Source organism: Nycticebus coucang, chromosome X (genome assembly GCF_027406575.1).
Source record: "Nycticebus coucang isolate mNycCou1 chromosome X, mNycCou1.pri, whole genome shotgun sequence".
Lineage (NCBI taxonomy): Eukaryota > Metazoa > Chordata > Mammalia > Primates > Lorisidae > Nycticebus > Nycticebus coucang.
This window is the reverse complement of record NC_069804.1, coordinates 60,768,168-60,788,401: the sequence shown is the minus strand read 5'-3', so window position 1 is coordinate 60,788,401 and position 20,234 is coordinate 60,768,168. Positions and strand designations below refer to the sequence as shown.

Genomic DNA, 20,234 nt, shown 5'->3' with positions numbered 1-20,234 from the left:
ACTATTACTTCTCTAAGTTATTTATGATCTTAACACAAACAGAGCATGGGAAAGGGAACAGTCTAAGAGCAGGAAGTCAAAGTAGACCCTAATTAGGGGTTCTACTAATCACAGGAGTGACAACACTCAAGAAGGTTTGTGCTCAGACAGACGCTTCTGACCAAGGTGACAGAAGAAAGGAGCAGGGAGGTCATTAGCTACCACCTAGGAATCTATAAAAATATGAACAATAGACATACCTTGAGGTACCCTCTAGTGCCAAAGTGAAGCTGAGCTAACTCTCGATTCCCATCCTTTATTAGAAATGACTTGGCAGCCATCTGTTACATAGACTCCCTTTCTGTGGAATTTTCTTAGTAAAAATATGTCCCTCTGCTTTTGTTCTACCATGGTACTCTAACCAAACTTACCCTCAAGACAAGTTTAGGCCTTTTTCTATAGTTTGCTATGTTCTTTGTATTTATGATTTTTTTTTCAAATATTTAATCTAGTTTTTTTTAAATGTCAGGTTAATGTGAGGGTACAAACAACTAGATTATATATAATATTTGCACATGGTAGGTAGAATCCCTCTTGGAGTTGTGTCTGGAACCCAAAAGGTGTTCCCAGTACCTTTACATTGTGTCCCTTAAGTGAGAACACACCAATCCCCTCCCCTTCTCCCCTTCCCTCCCCAAACTTGAATTGAATCTTATGCGTGCAAGTATTAGATGTCTACTGGCTTCATGTTAGTATTGAGTACATTGGATAATTGCTTTTCCATTCTTGTGATATTTTACTAAGAATGTGTTTTTATTTGTAGCAGAATGATTTATTAAGGTACTTTTGTACCTTTTTGTCTAAAAGGAGAAATTTTGAACATTGTCATATTTCTTAAGGTCTTTAGTGGTTATTTCTAAGTCTTGCATTTAATGTTAATGTTTTAAATTATTTATTTCTCATTCAGCCTAAAATGTCATGTTTTTTGCATTTTAAATGCTTATTTGAATTTTTTCTTATTCCTTTTTTTTTTTCTAGTTTTTTTTTTTTTTTTTTGGCCAGGGCCAGGTTTGAACCTGCCACCTCTGGTATATGGGGCCAGTTGCGCCCTACTCCTTTGAGCCACAGGCACCAGCCCCCCATTTTTTTGTAATGGATATCCTTATATTCTTTTGACTTTTAGACTTTAAGTGTCTTACCGTCTTCTACCAAACTGTACAAAATAACACCTTTAGCCTGCATTTACTCTTCACAACATTTTCTTCTTTTTACTTTTCATTTTTAGTAACCTTTGACTTGACCTCACTTGGATTCATTTTTAATTTTATTGAAGTACATCTTTGGGTACTTTTTACAGTTTTATGCTTTATTTCAGAATTTGGTAGATGGTTCCTCCAGTATATTATGATGTTTCAGATAGCCTTGTCATCAGACTGGCTCCTGTTTTTATTTGAATATATTTTCCATCTTCTGGAAACATTTTTTTCTGTTTCTTTAATGCCTTTTAACTTACATGTTCTTTCCTGGAAACTCTCATATAAGTAATAGGTCTTTCATAGTTAACTTTTTTGTCCCTTCTTAACTCAGTTGCTTGATTCCACTCAGCTGACTGCTTTGTGTGTATTCCCTTTATTTGTAATTATTATTCTTGGTCATCTATTAATATTTTTTAAATAGGGGCTAAACTGTCCTAGTGCACAGTGGCATTGTGACATAGCATTATTGTTAGATCTCTTAATAAAATTACATATTTAATGTCTTAGTAACCTTGTAATAGAACACAAATTTTATTTTATGAATATTCAATTTTATTAACAGTAGAACTCATGCATTTATACAAATGAAAACCAGTGAATGGATATGTCACAGGACTTTAAGGGGTTAAAAATTTTTGGAAGTTTATATTGTAATTCATCAGGAATCCCACAAGTCCATTGACAATTGTTGGTCCCCAGTAATTGTTATATATCTGCCATTCCACTGTCATTTGGGATAAATGAGAAATGCTTCATCTTGAACTGAGAATCCTCTGATTTCTTTTGGTTCTTAGCTATCACCGTAAATGAATTTTATATATGGTTTGTGGATAATGTGTGTGTATGTACCCTCTTTGTTAGGTTTTTACATCATAGTTATTTTAGCCTTATAAAATGAGTTGGGAAACCTTAATTGTTTCTAGACGGTTTAATGACTCTCACATGTAAAATTCTTGGCTTGGTGCCTCTCTGGTACTTGGGTATTTTTACTTTAAAAATTCTTCTGATGATCTAGTCTGCTTTGTTACTGCTCTTGAGAGTTGATTTGTATGACGGTTTCTTAAAAAAACATATTTTTCGGTTGTTAGCATATACTTTTGTAGAATAATTTCTGATCCTGTGTAGGACCTTGTCCAACATAATGATTTTCCTGTTCTGCTCTGATGTCAGAAGACATCTAGCACATTTTTTTGTTGTTATTGTGGTCTCAACTTGCTTGGGAATTGCACAAAATGAAAATACATATAACAGGAACAGTTATGGCTTCTAGGAAGGATTTTCCAAGCGATCTGAAAAAGAAGATACATCAGGAATATGAAAAAGATGTGCCTCTCATTCCATGATGAGAGGTTAGTGACAATGCTGAGTACATTCTTTGGCTCTCAGACACACAGTTGTTCACTGGTTATAGGAAGAAACGGCTTGTTCAATTTGAAAAACTGACAGTTATTTTAGAATACACAAAGTTTATTGAAGAGTGGACAGAGCTGATCAGTGTTTGTTGATGCTACGAATTTACAAGGAGGTCCTGCAAATGGTGGAAAAAATATTCTTCGGGCTGGTGGAAGTTGCAGTTATGAACAGCTACATCCTTTACTCATTAGATCAGGAGAGTGGAGAAAAAGCGCAGACACACCTTTGTTACAGGAGAAATCTCATCACTCAGTTTGTGAGCAATGTGAGGAACAAATTCAAGAGGGGAAGACCATCTTCTGACACTGGGGAAAGGCTAAATGGGAAGATGCATTTTATAATGCAAAATGGAAAAAAAATCAACAAAGGATTGCATGATTTTCAGTAGAAGAATGAGAAAGTTAGAAGGAGAGAAACTACCATGAGAAATGCAAGAGGAAGCCTGGACTTCATCCTGGAGATGGCTTCAAGAAGTTTCACACTCAAAAAAAATTATAAACAAAGAAAACCATTTTATTTTATGTAACCTAAAATAGATAAGATCATCAGGTGAGTTCATATTTGTGTTTTTTCTTTTAAAACTGTAGGATAATTACAAGTAATCCACCAACCTCTTTACTACCCAAAATAAACAAAAGAGCTGGGGAGTATGTGAGTGGCAGAAAAGTTGGATTATAACTGTTCTCTATTTAAATCTCCTTTGTCCTGCTAATGTGTATTATTGCCCTGTTTTTCATTAGATTTCTCAGAGGCTTATAAGCTTTTCATTGTAATTATTGTTTCAAATTGTTCGTGCTTTTTGCTTCCAGTTTCATTGAGTTTTTCTTTAATTCTTTCTAGATTATTTGGTTGCTTTCTAATCAATACTGTATTATTTCCTCTTGTTTTGGGCATGGTCCAGAAACTGGTAGTGGTACTGAACATATCTAAATGTTATATGTATCATAGTGTCAAAACTGGTCAGATTAATACTCAAGGATTCTTATATCATTTAATGTCAGTTTAAAACTGCAGTATAACTTTTTAGAAGATAATCTGTTTTCATCATTTAAGTTTGCATTTGCTTTAACCCAGCAAACCCACATCTTAGGTTTTTTTTCCTGTGTAAGCATACAAAAATGATATATGCTTAGGTTTATCAATTTTAACTAGTAGGAGACTAGTTATATACATAGTGGTGAATATATTTAATGGAATACTATTCAGTCATTTGAAATGAATGTGTTGTAGTAATAGTGGGAGTGATTGGGAGTTTATAGGTGTTGACAGTTGTGGGGAAAGCAAAATATATTATAGTATATTCTCATTTATGTAATAATATGCCCATAAGAATCTTTAAAGGTAGTCACTAAATTCTTAATAGTGGTAAATCTCAGATGGAGCAATATTAGGATCTTTCATAGTAAGCACAGCTGTTTAAATTGTTATGCATGTACATTAAGATGTTAAATTATTATATAATTGAGTATGTATTTTTTAAAGCCTTTGGTGTTTCAATACCTGTCAGGAAACTCTGTTTCTCACATTTTCTCATCTTTTTAGCTACTGAAGTGGTGACTGTGTTTGTATTCCAAGAACCATCACTACTCTCCTCACTCCAGGACAATGGATTGACAGATGTCATGCTGCATGCTTTGCTTATCAAAGATGTGAGTCTTTTCTGTTGCTCTGTACAGTAATGAATGCTCTTAGCATAACCCTTCCTCCAACATACTCACAAGGCATACTTCAAAATCAGTCTTACGATTGATGAAAATCATCAATCCCATCTCCTGTCTTCTGTATGCAACAAGGAATCTACTGGGGACCTGGTAGTCAAAACTGCCTTCTAGCTCAGCATGATACCCTACCCCAGTTTTCCTAGCATGTATGTTGTTTTAGGTAACATTCAGAACTACTTTGCCTTCTCTCTAGGTTCCTGCTACCCGTGAAGTCCTTGGCTCCCTCCCAAATGTATTCAGTGCCCTCTGCCTGAATGCCCGAGGTCTTCAATCTTTTGTACAATGTCAGCCTTTTGAACGGCTCTTCAAAGTTCTTTTGTCTCCAGATTACCTCCCAGCCATGCGGAGGAGGAGAAGTTCTGATCCCCTTGGTAGGTACTAGGATTATCTTTTATAATCAGAAATTGCTTCAATTGTCAAGGAAACCATTCCTTCCCTCACATGATTAATCTCCTTGGTGTGCAAAGCTTAATGGGATTCATCACCATATATTCTATTACAGGTAGGAAGGAATACCTCATTCTTACCTTCTCTACTCATGATATTTTTATGCTTCTGAACAGTGAACTGTTGTACGATTTTAGTACTGGTTTAAAGAAACAAACAGGTATTGGGGAGCAATGGTAGATTTCCAGGTCTATACCATCTAGTCAACAGCAGTGAGAATATGGCATCCTAAGGTCTTAATCTTGGCAATCTGAAGTTCTAATATTTGAGTCTCTGAGATAGTCACAAATGAAGAACTTTCCTTCTCAGTGAACTTGAGACCAGATATTTGGGCAGTTAATAGCAAGACAGAGGGCTCCAGAAATATTCCAGTTGCCAAAAATAATGGTTTTTTTTATTTCTAGCCACCACTGTAGCATTCTAAGGTCAGCCAAGAGGGTTAATGGTTTATACTTTTCTTTCTTTTCTCTATGCCATACTAGTTGAGAACTTGACTATAGAGATTGCCAGGGTAGAGTGCAGCACATGCAGTGACTTTAAAATGTGTTCACTGGACTGATTCCATCCTTCTTCCTAGTGATTTTGGTGAGGGCAGCTACTTTGAATTCTTGAGAGAAATTATGGTAGTAGAAAATTATAACCACTAGCTCAGTTTTCTTTTTTCTACCTTCTGTTGGCACAGAAAAGAACACAACCCCTATTTTCTTCTAACAGTTCATTTTTTGCTTTAAGGGGATACTGCGTCCAACCTTGGAAGTGCTGTCGACGAGCTTATGAGACATCAGCCCACCCTCAAAACAGATGCAACAACTGCTATCATTAAGGTAGAAAGAGATAAGTCTGTGACCATGGGTATGAGAGCAGTGAAGTGGGAGTTTTTAGAAAAGGTTTGGCCTATTGGAGTTCACTTGGATTCTCAGAGTATTTCCTTATAAGGGAGCATTATGTCTGCCCAATTTTCTCAATGTCCTTGGGTTTGGTCCTTTGCAAAAAAAAAAGTCATTTTCATTCATTTTAGAAAGACGTATCTGTGAATTTCAACTTTTCCAGATTGAGAATTATTTTCCTTATAAAAAATTCTCTAAATCTCTACACATTGATATCATATATGTTATTGACAAATAGATAAGTCTTACCTTCTGTTTATAAAAGCATACTAGCCTTTCTGGTCTTTGTTTCTTGATCCCCACCACATTTATTAGCTCTGCCAGTTTTCTTTTAGGATTACTGAATTTAGTATCTGAGTTTCTGGTATTTAGTGAATCAGGACAAGGAGTCAGAGCAGTCATACACTTAAATAGCCATTCTGATCCTGAACAAATTATTTAACTTTGCAGAACTTGTGTGTCTTTGTATGTTAAAATGGAGATAATGACTCAGGAGTGATATGCACGTATATAAAGTATTTTGGCAAATGTATAGCATATAGAAAATGCTTCCAAAATGTTAGATATCCCTCCATTCCTTAATTATTAATAATCTTATTTCCTGTGCCTTTCAGTTACTTGAAGAAATCTGTAATCTTGGAAGAGACCCTAAATACATCTGTCAGAAGCCATCAATCCAGAAGGCAGATGGCACTGCCACTGCTCCTCCGCCAAGATCGAATCATGCAGCAGAAGAAGCCTCTAGTGAGGATGAGGAAGAAGAGGAAGTACAAGCCATGCAGAGCTTTAATTCTACCCAGCAGAATGAAACTGAGCCTAATCAGCAGTAAGTGTTTATGAGACAGATTCTCTTGCCTTGTGATTTGGACATGTGTACTACCCAAGTCTTGGTGTTTCATCTGTGACAGCAGTTCTCAACCTGTGGGTTGCGACCCCTTTGGACTGTATTAAAGGGTTGCGGCATTAGGAAGGTTGAGAACCACTGATCTGTGACAAGTGAGAAAGTTGTATTATATCATACTAAGGTTCTTTCTGACCTCCAAAGTATATAGTTTTTCTCCTCTTTGACCCTTGTATGTCATTTGTGCGTTGTATGTAATTGTATTGCTTGCCTAAGGAAGCTGTCTTTCTTTAAAGCTGTTGGTGTAATTCAATCATAATTCACTCTATCAAGTTAATTAGCTTTATTTTCCCTTGTTGATTTGATATTTATTCCACATCATTGACTGCTTGACTGATTCAGACACATATGAAATACTTTTGAAGCCTATCTATCTCCTAAGTAGACATTCTTAGAGGTGCTGGGATTCATTGTTGTTGGTTTTCTTTTTTGTTTGTTTGGGGTTTTTTAATTTTTATTTAATTTGGTTACTATCTGTTCATTCCGTATAAATTAGAAAGAAAGTTTTGTAATGTACTGTGTTATGACCAGGCATAGTAGATTTTCCTTTTTATTTATTTAAGGTTAGTTCTACATAAAAATTGATTAACTGGACTGGGAATGGTGTGATTGCTTAAATGCTATTGGCTGGTAGTGGATAGTTCAGCATTGAGCTTACAGTATTCATATACATGGGATGAACTATAACTCTGTAGTTATAACTTTAAATGACTTGCATGCTGGAGGTGGGAGTGAGCCTTCTGGACAGTCATACATTCACTCATTTAATAATTGTTCTTCTGGGATGTAAATAAGTAGTTCTGAGAATGGCATGGGCATTTTAGGTTATGAAAGGATTTTAGCTGGTCCTGAAGGATGGCGTGGGATTTACGATTAGGATGGAGCATTCAGTAGGGGCAAAAGGCTGATAATCCAAAACTAGTATGTCCTCTTAGAACTCTAGATAGTATTGAGCCTATAGGCTCAATATCAGAGGAGAGACATTATCTACTAAGTGCATTGTTTTATTAAACAGATACCTTACTCTGTCTGAGAAGGCAAACCTACTTTCATCCTACCACCATCTTCTGTTTTCTTTAAAATACTTTTTTTCTGGAAGAATACACCCTGAAAGAGAGAGGAGACCTTTTTTTGCAGAGGAGTCTTTGTGCTTCCTTTGCCACACCCTTGATTGTCTGACTCTGATTAGATGTGGGGTTCTTTATCCTGGCTACTGATAAGGCAAAAAATCTTTAAAACATGAGTGTTAGTGGTGGCTGTGTTGTTTTTTTTTTTTTTTTTTTTCCAAGTTAAGCTGTGTGTATCTATCTGCATATAACTTCTCTACCTAAGCATCTTAAAGATACCTTAGATCTAACATGCCCAGAAACCAAGTCACAGTAAAAACACCCTACGTGCCTTTTTTGGTGTATCAGTGTGTTCTGTCCACATTTATCCCCATTCCCATGTCATCTTACCCTCTTCATTGCCTCAAGGCCAACTCAAATGTTTCCTTTTATTTCCTAATGAAATATCAATCTTGTGTTCACACGTTTTTTTTTTTTAATTATTTATATATGGTTAAGGTTTCCCTCATTGATTCCTAAGCTCCTGAAAGGACAGGGATATTCTCTCATTCATTACTGTATTCCAAAACTTTACATATTATAGTAGGTAATCATTATCAGTCACTGTTTAATGGAATGAACAAGGAGCATTAGATTAAGGATTCCCTAAGTTTTAAAGGCCCAAAGAGCTGGGCCTAATAAAACATGAATGAGATGGAGAGAAAGTAGTAATCTAGACCAGTAGCGTTACTACTCTTCCTTAATGGTATTCAAATGTAGCCAGCCACAAGTGGCTCATGCCTATAATCCTAGCACTTTTGAAAGGCCAAGGCAGGAGGATCACTTACGACCAGATATAGCTTCTATGTTGGGAAGGACATTACATGGGTATTTATCATGACCTTGTTCACATAACATATCAAAGAGTCTCACAGACATTGACACATATATGTATACTTTTTCACTAGAACCTTCTATACAATCCTAGATTGGGTCACTGGGTAGATTATTAGGGCTGAAATAAAAAGGAAGAGACTGTCTAAACTTTATTTTGAAAGCCACTATATATTAAAAGGGAAGGTTCTTCTATCTCCTTATCCCAGGCAGTTGTTATGGAGGAGTTCTGTACTTTCTGCTAGTTTGGGGAAGAGGCTTAGAAAGATTTGGAATGTGTTTTACCCCTCTCCCTAAAAGTCTTATGCATCCCTTCCCCAAAATCCAAAATTCTTCTGTAGGACTCCCAGGTTTCTATTTCACATACCTGCAACTGTTTTCAAAAAGTCTTACACACATACAAGATTAATTTTATCTGTGTATTGAGGTAAGAATTCCACATAGTAAATTGCAGTTTGAGTTTCCAGTTTCTCCACTGCAAATGAGGTGTAGCTATTGATGTTATTTGTCAACATAGAATAATTATGCCTAGTCAAGAACATATATAAATAGAACAATCATGTAAATTGAGTCTTATGTCATATCTGATGTATATACTTTATTATATCTGGCTTCCTTGGTTAATGTGTTTTTGAGATTCATCCATGTTGTTGCATCTATCAGTAGCTTGTTACTTTTCATTGCTATGTAGTATTGTATTAAATGAATATTGTACAGTGTTTATCAATTCTCCTGTTGATGGACTTTTGGGTTTCCAGTTTTTTTCAGGCTCAGATAGTGCTCTTTTCCCTTACTTTTTCCAAAACCAGCAGCTAGTATTTGAAAATGGTGTTTGTATATGAATCTTGAGATAGATGGTTTTGTGCTGGAGATCTGGAATAAGGAAACTTAATGCACTGTTGTCTACTACAAATACATTTGGAAGCATTCATCACAAGTACTTACAACTTCTAACTACTTGTCTTTTGGCTTCTTTCTCCTGCCTTCTAAATTTTTTGAACCCATAAAATCTCATATTGCTGGTGATGAATATATTTGCCAATGAGTAACCAGGATTTGTAGTGGTCATCATGGTTCATTTTGTGTTTGATTCCATGTAGTATCCCTAGCTTACCACCTACCTCTGTTAAGCAACTTAAATGTGTTACATAAGTCCATGTGGTCTTTAGAACTTGAATAGCAATTGTCTAGGCTTTAAAAGCAGTGAATGCAGAGAAGCTGCTGTTCCTGAAATGTGGCCCACCAAGAAGGCTCTTCTGCCAAAGGAACTATCTCCTCAACAATTTTAAGAACACCTCCCCAGGAAAAACCCATGGGCTACATTGTATTATGACACTAAATTGGACTCCTCCTTTATGTCTGATTAGAGCTCCTCCACCATAAATATTGCAAGTAAAATCGACGGGATTAAAATTAAATTTGGGAATGTGTATATGTTTGGGGGAAAGTAGAAAGCCTAGAAGCTTTTAATTGGACAGTTACACAGATGACTTCATTCATTGTGGGGATGTAGTCTTTTGTTTCAAAGATGCCATAGGTCCGAGTTTCAAATAAGATCAGAATGCCTTTCTTGAAACCAGTTGGTGGGTGGAATTCTTTTGGAGAGAGTTGATCGTTTCTAGTATTCCTGTATGGCTTCCTGTGCCTGGAAGCCAAAAGATAAGGGTAGGAAGAATATTGGCTACTGAACAGATTTGTTCCTAGAGTTGTATTAAGAACCAGTGGTGGTTTGCTTTCTTTCCTTTTCTCCTCAGTTTCCATCCCAAATGAAGGAAGCGTCTAGGTCCCATTTTATGTATTATATGGGCCCTTTGCAATATATGGCTTCTGCAGAGGGACAGGTGTCTCACTGGACTGTAGCTACACCTATGCTTCTTGGCTATAGAGATGGATCTCTAAGTTCTTTCCAAGGAGGTGAGGCTAAGCTGGGATGAATAATTGGTGTAAGTAATAGGGCATGCTCCAAGGGTTCTGAGGGACTTTACACTCAAGGGAAGGTTTGTGATCTTCTCATGGAATAATTTTAATCTTGGTTTATAAGTCTATTCCCATTGTACAAAGTTATCCCCAAATTTTTCATTAAGGATGTTAACAATGTCCTATCTAAACCCTAGCTCTGGAAATTTTTGTCACTGAAGCCATTACCTTTTACTCACCTTGTTCTAGGTTTCATTGTCAACCATTCTCATGCCTGGCAAATCTTTATTCACATTTTGTCTTGCTCAGAGATTAAAGCCATTAGCTTGTTGCCAACATTCTTGCCTTTTCTTCACTACCTCTTACTTCTGTCTCTACTCCTTCCTTTCATTCCCCCTTCCCAATCTGTGTCAAGGGCCTGTGTACAACGAGTTCTATTTTCTACTTAAGATTTGTCCTTTCCTGGGATTAATTTTAATGCTATATATTTTGTTTTGTTTCAATTTCCTGGCGGGTAAGTTTTTTTTTTTTTTTTTTAATATTCCCTCTCTGCTTTCTTGCAAAGGCCACGATGTAGCCATTGAATACCCACCTGCATTTTTTGCAGCCTTCTCATTTGTAGCTATTGACATGAAACTATTGAAACAATTGAAAAGGCAGAAGACCTGATCAGTTTATGGATAGTTTGAATACTGTCATGCTACAGGTAGATTGCTAGGAGAGGAGTCTTTGTGTGTTGGCTTTAATCTAAATAGGGATTTTTGAACAAAATTAAATTTCATTTTCTACTGTCTATAACTTTAAACCCGATGCAAGAACATGGTAAGATGTTTATATGTTAGTGTGGCCCCCTTTTTTAAATAAATTATGTTAAATAGTCTTAATCTTTGAATTTATTTTTAATACATTCATATGGATAAATTCCTCCAACAGTAGTTTGTCTAAAATAGGATAATTTCTTTTATGATAGGTACAAATGCTGAGTTTTTAAAGGCTTGGTTTTTTTCCTTTATGCTCTAAACTCTGCTCTTCTCCCCCGCCATGGTATGTGAGACTAAAGGCTCTGGTACTAAAAAGACTATGAGGCTAAGTTAGGAAAAGGCCTTGAATTTAACACTGTATCCTTTTCCTACCTCATTTTGTTCTGTTGCACTGGTATTGTGAATTTCTGTGTGACTTACTCTTTTCTCCCTTAACAGGGTTGTTGGTACAGAGGAACGCATTCCTATTCCCCTCATGGATTACATCCTTAATGTGGTAAGATTCATCATCGTAGGGCAAAACAAACTAAGTAAAGGTGTGTGCTTTTCTGAAAAACATATGCGTTATCAAATAGTTCGGTAATTTCCATATGTATTTTCACTGGTACCCTTAAAGTATGGAGTGGAAAGCCATGCAAACTTTTTGTTTTATTAGATTGGTTTGCCAAAAATGAGTCAACATGCTCCCGTTTTTATTCTGTTACCATTCCCTCCTAGAATCTAAACAAGAGGAGAGTGAGGTTTGTTATGCCTACCTAGTACAGTTTGAGTACTGTTAATCTAAAATACTCTGGGTTCACCTCTTGGTCTTCAATTCTGTTCCATATATCTGTGAAACCAATTTATAATAACTCACACTTGCATATGAAAAATGAAACACAACTTTAGCCTAAGATGAAGAAGGAGGGATGGGGAGGGGTTGGGAGGGATGGTAGGGGGACCACAACTATGGAGCACATTGCAAGTACAAGATGGATCTATCATGTGTAGAACACAAATGTCCTAATGTTATGACTGGATAAATGAGGTGAAAGCTATATTGATTTGTATGATGTAAGTACTCCAATTTGTACAAATAATCAACACACTGAAATTGGCATAAATGTATTTATGATCTATGTACAAAAGACTTAATTAAAAAAAAAAATAATAACAGAAAAGAAAGTTAAATCTAAAAAAAAATAAAATACTCTAAAATTTGAAGCTTTTTGAGTATTGATATGACATTCAATAGAAAGTGCTCATTCTAGCATTTCAGATTTTCATATTTGGGATGCTTAACCTGTACTGTATAGTGCAAATAACAGTAGAACCTCCATAGTTGACCAAACCTCCTTAATTTGACCTAATTATAATAGATCAGACATATACTACATGTATGTATCAGTACCATAAGCCTTTTTCCTTATGTTGACTACCTCTGTGTGTTGACCAGTTTGTTATTGTCCCTTGAGTGGTCAACTTACAGAGCTTGTACTGTATTTTCAAAACCTGAGAAAAATCTGAAATACGTCTGGCCTCAAATATTTTAGGTTAGGAATATTCTACTTAGGTTTTCTGAATGTGTCTCAACAGTTTTTACCCATTAACTTACCTCTCCTTTTTTTTTTTTTTTTTAATCAATGTGACCTTTTAACTTCCTGAATATCTATCTCACAGGAAAAAGTAAAGAATTTGAATTTTTCCCAGAATTTTTTACCAGGAAGGGAAAGCCCTCTAAACATTTGTTCTAGTGTATTAAGCACTTTCAGGCTTCCAGAGATGGTTTCTCTTGTGTCTGTGTATGTTGCCCACATTTTACTTTCTTACCCTTTAAAATATGCTTTTCGGGGGGAACAGACACTTTTCCAGAGTTGCATATTTCATTTGCCTTATAAGCACATTTGGAGAAAATTATCCCTCAGGTTTGCCTTTGGGGGAGAGATGGCAGATTACCTTGTAAGGATCACTAAATTAGCAAATTAAAAATCAGACCTGATTCTTCCACTAATTCATAGTGTTGCCCCTGAACAAGTCACTTAATTTCTCTGTTATCTTAAATTATCTGACTCTTGTTCTGGTTGAAAAGGTAGGTTAGGAAGAAGTTGTAATTATTTATTTCCTGGATGTTTTAGGGTTCATATCACTGTACATTTAGCCCTGTTTACCCAAAGTTTTGGTATTGTAGAAAATACTGATTTTATAACTATAAGGCTACCTCTGTCCTTACTCTAAGCTGGCCTTTTTGTTCCAAGTGTCAGGCTCTAACTTTTTTTTTTTAAATTTATTACCTAGATGAAATTTGTGGAATCTATTCTGAGCAACAATACAACAGATGACCACTGTCAGGAATTTGTGAATCAGAAAGGACTCTTGCCTTTGGTTACCATTTTGGGGCTTCCCAATCTGCCCATTGACTTTCCCACATCTGCTGCCTGTCAGGCTGTTGCAGGTGTCTGCAAATCCATATTGGTAAGAAGCAACTGGCCAAGTAATTTTCATTTCCTTTTAGAAATCAGTTTTTATCATGCTCTCCCTCCAACGAAAAAATAATGGGTAAATTTGTGTTATGTAAGTGAATTTTGTGACTAATATATGTATAGTGTGTCATGTTATTTCTTTTTGAAAAGTCAAAGTATTTTCCCTTTGTTTCTGAGTTTGTTGTATAGTTCTATCATGTTTGAATTTATTGGTGGGGAAAGTATATCTCCAAGAAAGCTTTATAGCTGTGGGTTTTGTTAGCATATTATTCTCCTTTGTTATGGATGATTTTTTATCACATTCTGGTATGTTTAGCCATGTGTGTTTTCCCTTTTTCAATGTTGGTGGTAGTCATGGCTTTTTTTTTTTTTTTCACTTTCTTTCTTGGATAATTTTGCGGTTTGCCTGTAGTTTATTGCTCAAATTTTGTCAAAATTACGCTGCTTTATTTGTTTTATTTTTCATACTTGTAAACTACATAAACAAGAAATTTAGCATCTTAACCACTTTGAAGTGTACAGTTCAGCAGTGTTAAACGTATTCACATTGTTTTTCAACAAATCTCCAGAACTCTTTCCATCTAGACATGATACATATGGCATTCCTTATATATTAACACTTTATTATTCTTGTTTCAGACACTATCACATGAACCCAAAGTCCTTCAGGAAGGTCTCCTTCAGTTGGATTCCATCCTTTCTTCCTTGGAGCCTTTACATCGCCCCATTGAATCCCCTGGGGGCTCAGTATTGTTGCGAGAACTAGCTTGTGCTGGCAATGTTGTTGATGCTACTCTTTCAGCTCAGGCCACACCTCTGCTGCATGCACTCACTGCTGCTCATGCCTACATCATGATGTTTGTTCATACTTGCAGAGTTGGACAGGTAAAAGTAATGCGCACATGTTAGTTTAAAGGCAGTGAAATATCCAGAGCATACCCCTGGCAGGATACCATGCTTAGAAGCAGATCTGCCTGGGGTATAAGCTGAGATAACAGATTTAGGATGAGATATATATATATTTTTTTACAACATCTGCCTTTGTGGTGGGGCGATTTATGTTTATGCTTCCGAGTAGCTATGTACTTTCACACTCCCTGAGATTTTTTTTCTTTGGAAGTTGGATGACCATATAATTTATCATGTGAGTGGGAACTTTTTGAGAATTAAAGAGGTTATTATAAATAATTATTAGGCATTAATTCATCTATACCATCTGTATAGGCCAACTGGGATACATAGTTACCCTTTCTAATAAGCAAACCTCAGTCAGATACTCATCTGACCGTATTACTTTCTATTCTTTGTACATGTTCATATAGCCTGGTGATAGAATGGCATAGAACATTTCACCACAGATGGTTTGGTCCTATGTATCAAACCATTCACCTGCCATACATAATCTGGTTTCAGGTCTCAGAAAAGCATTTTTGGCTCAGCACCCATTGCTCAGTGTTTAGGGCGCTGGCCACATACACTGGGGCTGGTGGGTTCGAACCCACCTGGGCCTGCTAAAAAACAATGACAACTACAACAAAGAAAGAGCCAAGTATTGTGGTGGGCGCCTGTACTCCCAGCTACTTGGGAGGCTGAGCAAGAGAATCTCTTAAGCCTAAGAGTTTGAGGTTGCTGTGAGCTGTAACTCCACGGCACTCTACTGAGGGTGACATAGTAAGACTCTGTCTCCAAAAAAAATATATATATATATTTTTATGTATGTATTCATAATTTTACTACCTTTATTGCACAGGTAATTGGTTCTGAAGGTTAGTGATATTACAGCTACCTCAACAGCACTGTTTTATGGTGTTGAGCAATAACCAAAGAAAGGGGTTTATTTTTATGACTTTTTCTTTGTTGAAAGAAAATGAGAATTAAATATTCAAGGAATTATATAAACTACTTAAGTAAATTATATAATACCAAAAAAATTAAAAGTAATTAATGAATCTATAAAACTGTTTCTTTGATTTAGAAAAAGTTGCCTATGATACTTGTCTTTCACTTTACAAAGAGCAATTACAAGAAATGAGAAAGGGATATTAGAAACAGTTTGTAAATATTGTAAGAGGATATTTTGTGGAACTGTGGTTTTAAATGTGGACCTTTTGAGGACTCAGACAATTCTATCCTTGTAAAACAGCTGAAAGTTGATTTTGAATACAATTAGTCAAAGAACATCCTGAAGGTGAAATTTTTTCTGCTTTGGTTGCAGAGTGAAATCCGTTCCATCTCTGTAAACCAGTGGGGCTCTCAGTTAGGTCTGAGTGTTCTGAGCAAGCTGAGCCAGTTATACTGTTCCCTGGTATGGGAAAGCACTGTCCTCCTCTCTCTGTGTACCCCAAACAGGTAGGAGAATGGTCATCTCTCTTACTACTATGATAGCTTTTTTGACAGACAGCTAAGCTCAGTTAGTCTGAAGGACTGCTTTGGTGTGGGGGATGGAAAGATACATTAAAGTATTCAGAGGTTTCCTTGTCCTTCTCATTTAAACTATTCTAGGAACTTGCTGGCAAATTGTAGCATCTTGTGTGTCTTAGATTTGGTATCTTGATTACGCTGTGTATGTCGGCATGGTAAGTGTTTAAAATTTAGTCCTACTTTTAGCCAGATATTAAATAGTTGAGTTACAAAACTTACGGGAAACTTGAGTTAGAAACCTTGTGGAGTGCTGCCTCAGGAATTGTAGGTGTATTTTATTCTCTTCATGTTAACCTACCTGCTATAGGAGGAATAACGTCAGCCAAGCAAGTTAGAGACCATGTACAATACGTGTATAAGAGGTGACTTACCAATGTTGTGTTTTGTTTTGCTTTTTGCTCACTGTTTCTCTTGTTATAGCCTACCATCTGGGTGTGAGTTTGGCCAGGCAGATATGCAGAAACTGGTTCCAAAGGATGAGAAGGCAGGTACGACCCAGGGCGGAAAAAGATCAGGTAACTCCAAGAAACTAAAATCTTAGTCAATTATCTTTTAGGTTTATAGTGAAGTTTTAGTTCCATTATCAGCAGTCCTCAGTTTACATCCTTTCACTGATTTTTAATTCTTGCTATTAAAACTAATTTTAGTCATTTTCTCCTTAAAGCATATATACATTTACAAAATGGAGTAAAAAGAAAAATGACCCATATTTTTCCCACCCCATAAAAAAGGCATTTTAGAAGTATCTGCATACTCTTTTTTTCCCCCCAAGGGTATTTGTGATTGTCTTAGTTAAAACAATTCGTAGAACTCTATTTTTTTCTTAATAACTGTGTAAAGGTACATGAGTTACCCATTCCTTGTTGCTAATGTTTTATTTTTAAAAATGAACATCTTTTGTTTAGTTTTTTGTAAGTGTGAGATTGATTCTTAGAAAATCACTATCAGGGAGGCGCCTGTGGCTCAAGGAGTAGGGCACCGGTCCCATATGCTGGAGGTGGCGGGTTCAAACCCAGCCCCGGCCAAAAATCACAAAAAAAAAAAAATTACTATCCAAGATGCAGTGGCAGTTTACTTTTTAATGTAAAATACCAATTTTTATGTTGAAAACATTGGGTTAAAGAATATGTTAAAAACTTCACCTATTTTGTTTTTACTTTTTCAGCCACTATCATTTTGATCTTTTTACTTTTAAATGTGTCTGCTAAAATGAAAATTATGTATGTGGCTGACATGTTTCTGTTGGGTAGTGCTGCTTTAGAAAACTTCTTTTATGTTATCTCACTATGAAAATTCCAAGTTATAGGGAGTACAAATCATTTACGATTCTCTGACACTAATGCAACAAACGTAAAATTAATAAAAGCAACTTTTCAAGGAAGTATTTTCTCCTGTGTTCTATATCAAGGAAGAAATAAAAATTGCTAAACTACTACATAAAAATATATCAGATATGGTTAAAACTTGGACTGAAATTACTAAGCAGAGGGAAATTTCTAAGGAACAATGATTTAAGAAAGCAGATACAGTTTATGAACTAACAAACAAGGACAACAGCTGGTTATCATAAGGAATAGGCTAGAATTAATAAACTACACTCAAACCTAACAAAATAAGAATTTCATATTTAGTCAAAATATACCAATTTAACTGAAGGTAAGAATAAATTTACTAGGAACCAAGAGTGAAATTAGATTCACTGTCAAAGAATTGACACTCCTAAAATTCAGGTATGTTTTTGGAGCAATTTCTTTAATACATTCAGTACATTTTCTACATTATTTTCCAGAACACTAGGAAGAAAGCTTGGTGACTTATAAAGTTTGCATAAAGCTGATTCTTAGCTTTAAGAGTATATGTTCCCCCTAGACACATTGCACATTCATATACAGAATTCTTAAATACTAGGAAATAGAATTCTCCAGTGGTAATCTATGATATCCACTTTTAGTGTGTTCACAAACTATAACATTCTGTCATGGCAGCCACATTGACAACATCAGATACCACGTACACTGTAGTCTGTGTAAATGATAACCCCTGCGTTGTGCTGTACCTACACCAGTCCTCCAAGGCAGCCCTGGTTAAAAACTATTTCTGTGCTTTCATTTGAAAATGCCAATATTAGCTACTTAGTTGAGCTCCAAACAGAAGCGAATATATTACAGTATTTTGGTTGTATTTATCTTATTTTTATTTTTTTTCAAATTTAGGAAGTCATGGATATTAGAGAGTTAACAAACACTACAGATAGCTCTTTCTCAGGACTCTTCAGAACAAGAAACCAGGTAGGTTCTATCTCTGCATGATTTATTGCTCCCTTCTTAATGTCTGCAGATGGGGAACAGGATGGAAGTGCTGGAAGTATGGATGCTTCTACCCAGGGCTTATTGGAAGGCATCGGCCTAGATGGTGACACACTGGCTCCAATGGAGACAGATGAACCTACTGCTTCAGACTCTAAGGGCAAATCTAAAATCACACCAGCCATGGCTGCCAGAATCAAGCAAATCAAGCCTTTGTTGTCAGGTGAGTGATTCTTTTCTTTCTTCTCTCTTTTCTGGCTTTCAGAGCCTTAATCATTCCTCAAACTCATTGTGTTAGAAAGGCTGTGTTATTTTCTTTAAGGAAGTTTAAATGACTCATTTTTAGTTGTATTTTGTTTAATACCCCTATGTGACAGGCTCTGTATGAGCTGCTAAGAATACAGGCATGAGAGAATTTCTTCTTAAGAGCCATGCCTGCCCTCCCATCTTAAATTCTTTCCTCCTACTCACTCTTAACGCTACTGCAGATAGCTTCTGCTCCTACCATTCCAGTGAAATGTCTCACCAAGATACCTATAACCTCCTTGTTGCTAAGTCTGCTGAATACTTTTCAGTTCCCGTCTTTCTTGTCTGCAGCATGATTGTTGACCCACCATCTCCTTCTATAAATAAATACTCTTCCCTTGGGTTTTGTGTTTTTAATCTGTCCTTAGTTCCTGTTAACAAGGTAATCCACCCAGTCTCCTCTTCCTTTTTCTGTCCCTTAAAAATAGCTGGTAAGTGATGTAGTCTGATGTGTTCTTTTAAAGTCAGCTTGGCAGCTCTATGTAGACTGTATTAGGATACATGAGTGCATTAAAAGTGTGCATTGATAGTAGGTCATCATTTGCCCTTTAATGTAACATCAGTGTTTGTATGTTCCTCAACAGTTGCCCTTTTAAACACTTAAATATAGAGGAAAGTGAAAAATTATTCCTAGGAACTCTGCACTGTGCCCCAAAACAAACAGAAAATAGCCTTTTCTTTTTTCTGTTACCTTTAATTTACATGAATTTTTACATTTTATTCTTAATTTTTTTTTACTTCTCCATTCATTTTAATTCAAAAGACTACCAACTGGCGGCACCCGTAGCTCAGTGGGAAGGGTACTATCCACATAGACCCAGGCTGGCGGATTTGAACCTGGCCTGGGGCCAGCTAAACAACAATGACAGCTGCAACCAAAAAAGCCGGGCACTGTAGGGGGGTGCCTGTAGTCCCAGCTTCTTGGGAGGCTGAGGCAAGATAATTGCTTAAGCCCAAGAGTTTGAGTTGGCTGTGAGCTATGATGCCATGGCACTCTACCGAAAGTGACATTTGAGACTGTCTCAAAAAAAAAAAAAAAAAAAAATACTACCAACACTAACCCCAAATTGAAGTAAAACTGTACATTGAAGAAGATATTCTTGTTTATCTCTCCTTTCTTTGCTATACCTCTTTGACCTTACCACACATTTAAGGATTTCTGTGTTTGCCCAGTGCATGTATTTGATGTCTGTTTTCTATGTGGTTACTGGCCTTTTGTTTTCCTCTTGGCTTTGGACTACCTTTAATCCATTTTTCTCTGTTTACCTGAAATCAGTGGTGAGAAAGTGTAAACCTAATATTTGGATATATTTTCCCATTGATTTGAATTCATTAGGCTTTCAGAGTCTAGGTATACTCAGCCTCTAGCCAGGCAGTGCACTTACCTGTACCCTATTCTCTAAGTAGGATTAAGAACTTGTATTTTAGATGGAATAGGAAAAAGAAAGGACTTTTTTCTTCTTCATGTGCTATATTTATTTATCTGAGCTTCTTTCTTACGAAGTTGCAACAGTATGTGT

At 36.2% G+C, this 20,234-nt stretch overlaps 1 protein-coding gene across 18 annotated transcripts in view; it reads left to right on the top strand.

Annotated features, from left to right (window-relative positions):
- HUWE1 (HECT, UBA and WWE domain containing E3 ubiquitin protein ligase 1) overlaps positions 1 to 20,234 on the top strand; it is a 163,953-nt gene that overhangs the window by 73,068 nt on the left and 70,651 nt on the right. For 15 of the 18 annotated variants that reach the window (XM_053581182.1, XM_053581185.1, XM_053581190.1 and 12 more), the window contains 10 exons: positions 4,191 to 4,297; positions 4,563 to 4,740; positions 5,549 to 5,640; positions 6,318 to 6,529; positions 11,661 to 11,718; positions 13,497 to 13,673; positions 14,321 to 14,566; positions 15,897 to 16,030; positions 16,523 to 16,617; positions 18,440 to 18,631. In XM_053581182.1, the coding sequence (XP_053437157.1) occupies positions 4,191 to 4,297; positions 4,563 to 4,740; positions 5,549 to 5,640; positions 6,318 to 6,529; positions 11,661 to 11,718; positions 13,497 to 13,673; positions 14,321 to 14,566; positions 15,897 to 16,030; positions 16,523 to 16,617; positions 18,440 to 18,631 (1,491 nt within the window). The remainder of the gene's footprint in view (positions 1 to 4,190; positions 4,298 to 4,562; positions 4,741 to 5,548; positions 5,641 to 6,317; positions 6,530 to 11,660; positions 11,719 to 13,496; positions 13,674 to 14,320; positions 14,567 to 15,896; positions 16,031 to 16,522; positions 16,618 to 18,439; positions 18,632 to 20,234) is intronic. The other 3 variants (XM_053581194.1, XM_053581193.1, XM_053581199.1) reach the window with 2 other exon arrangements.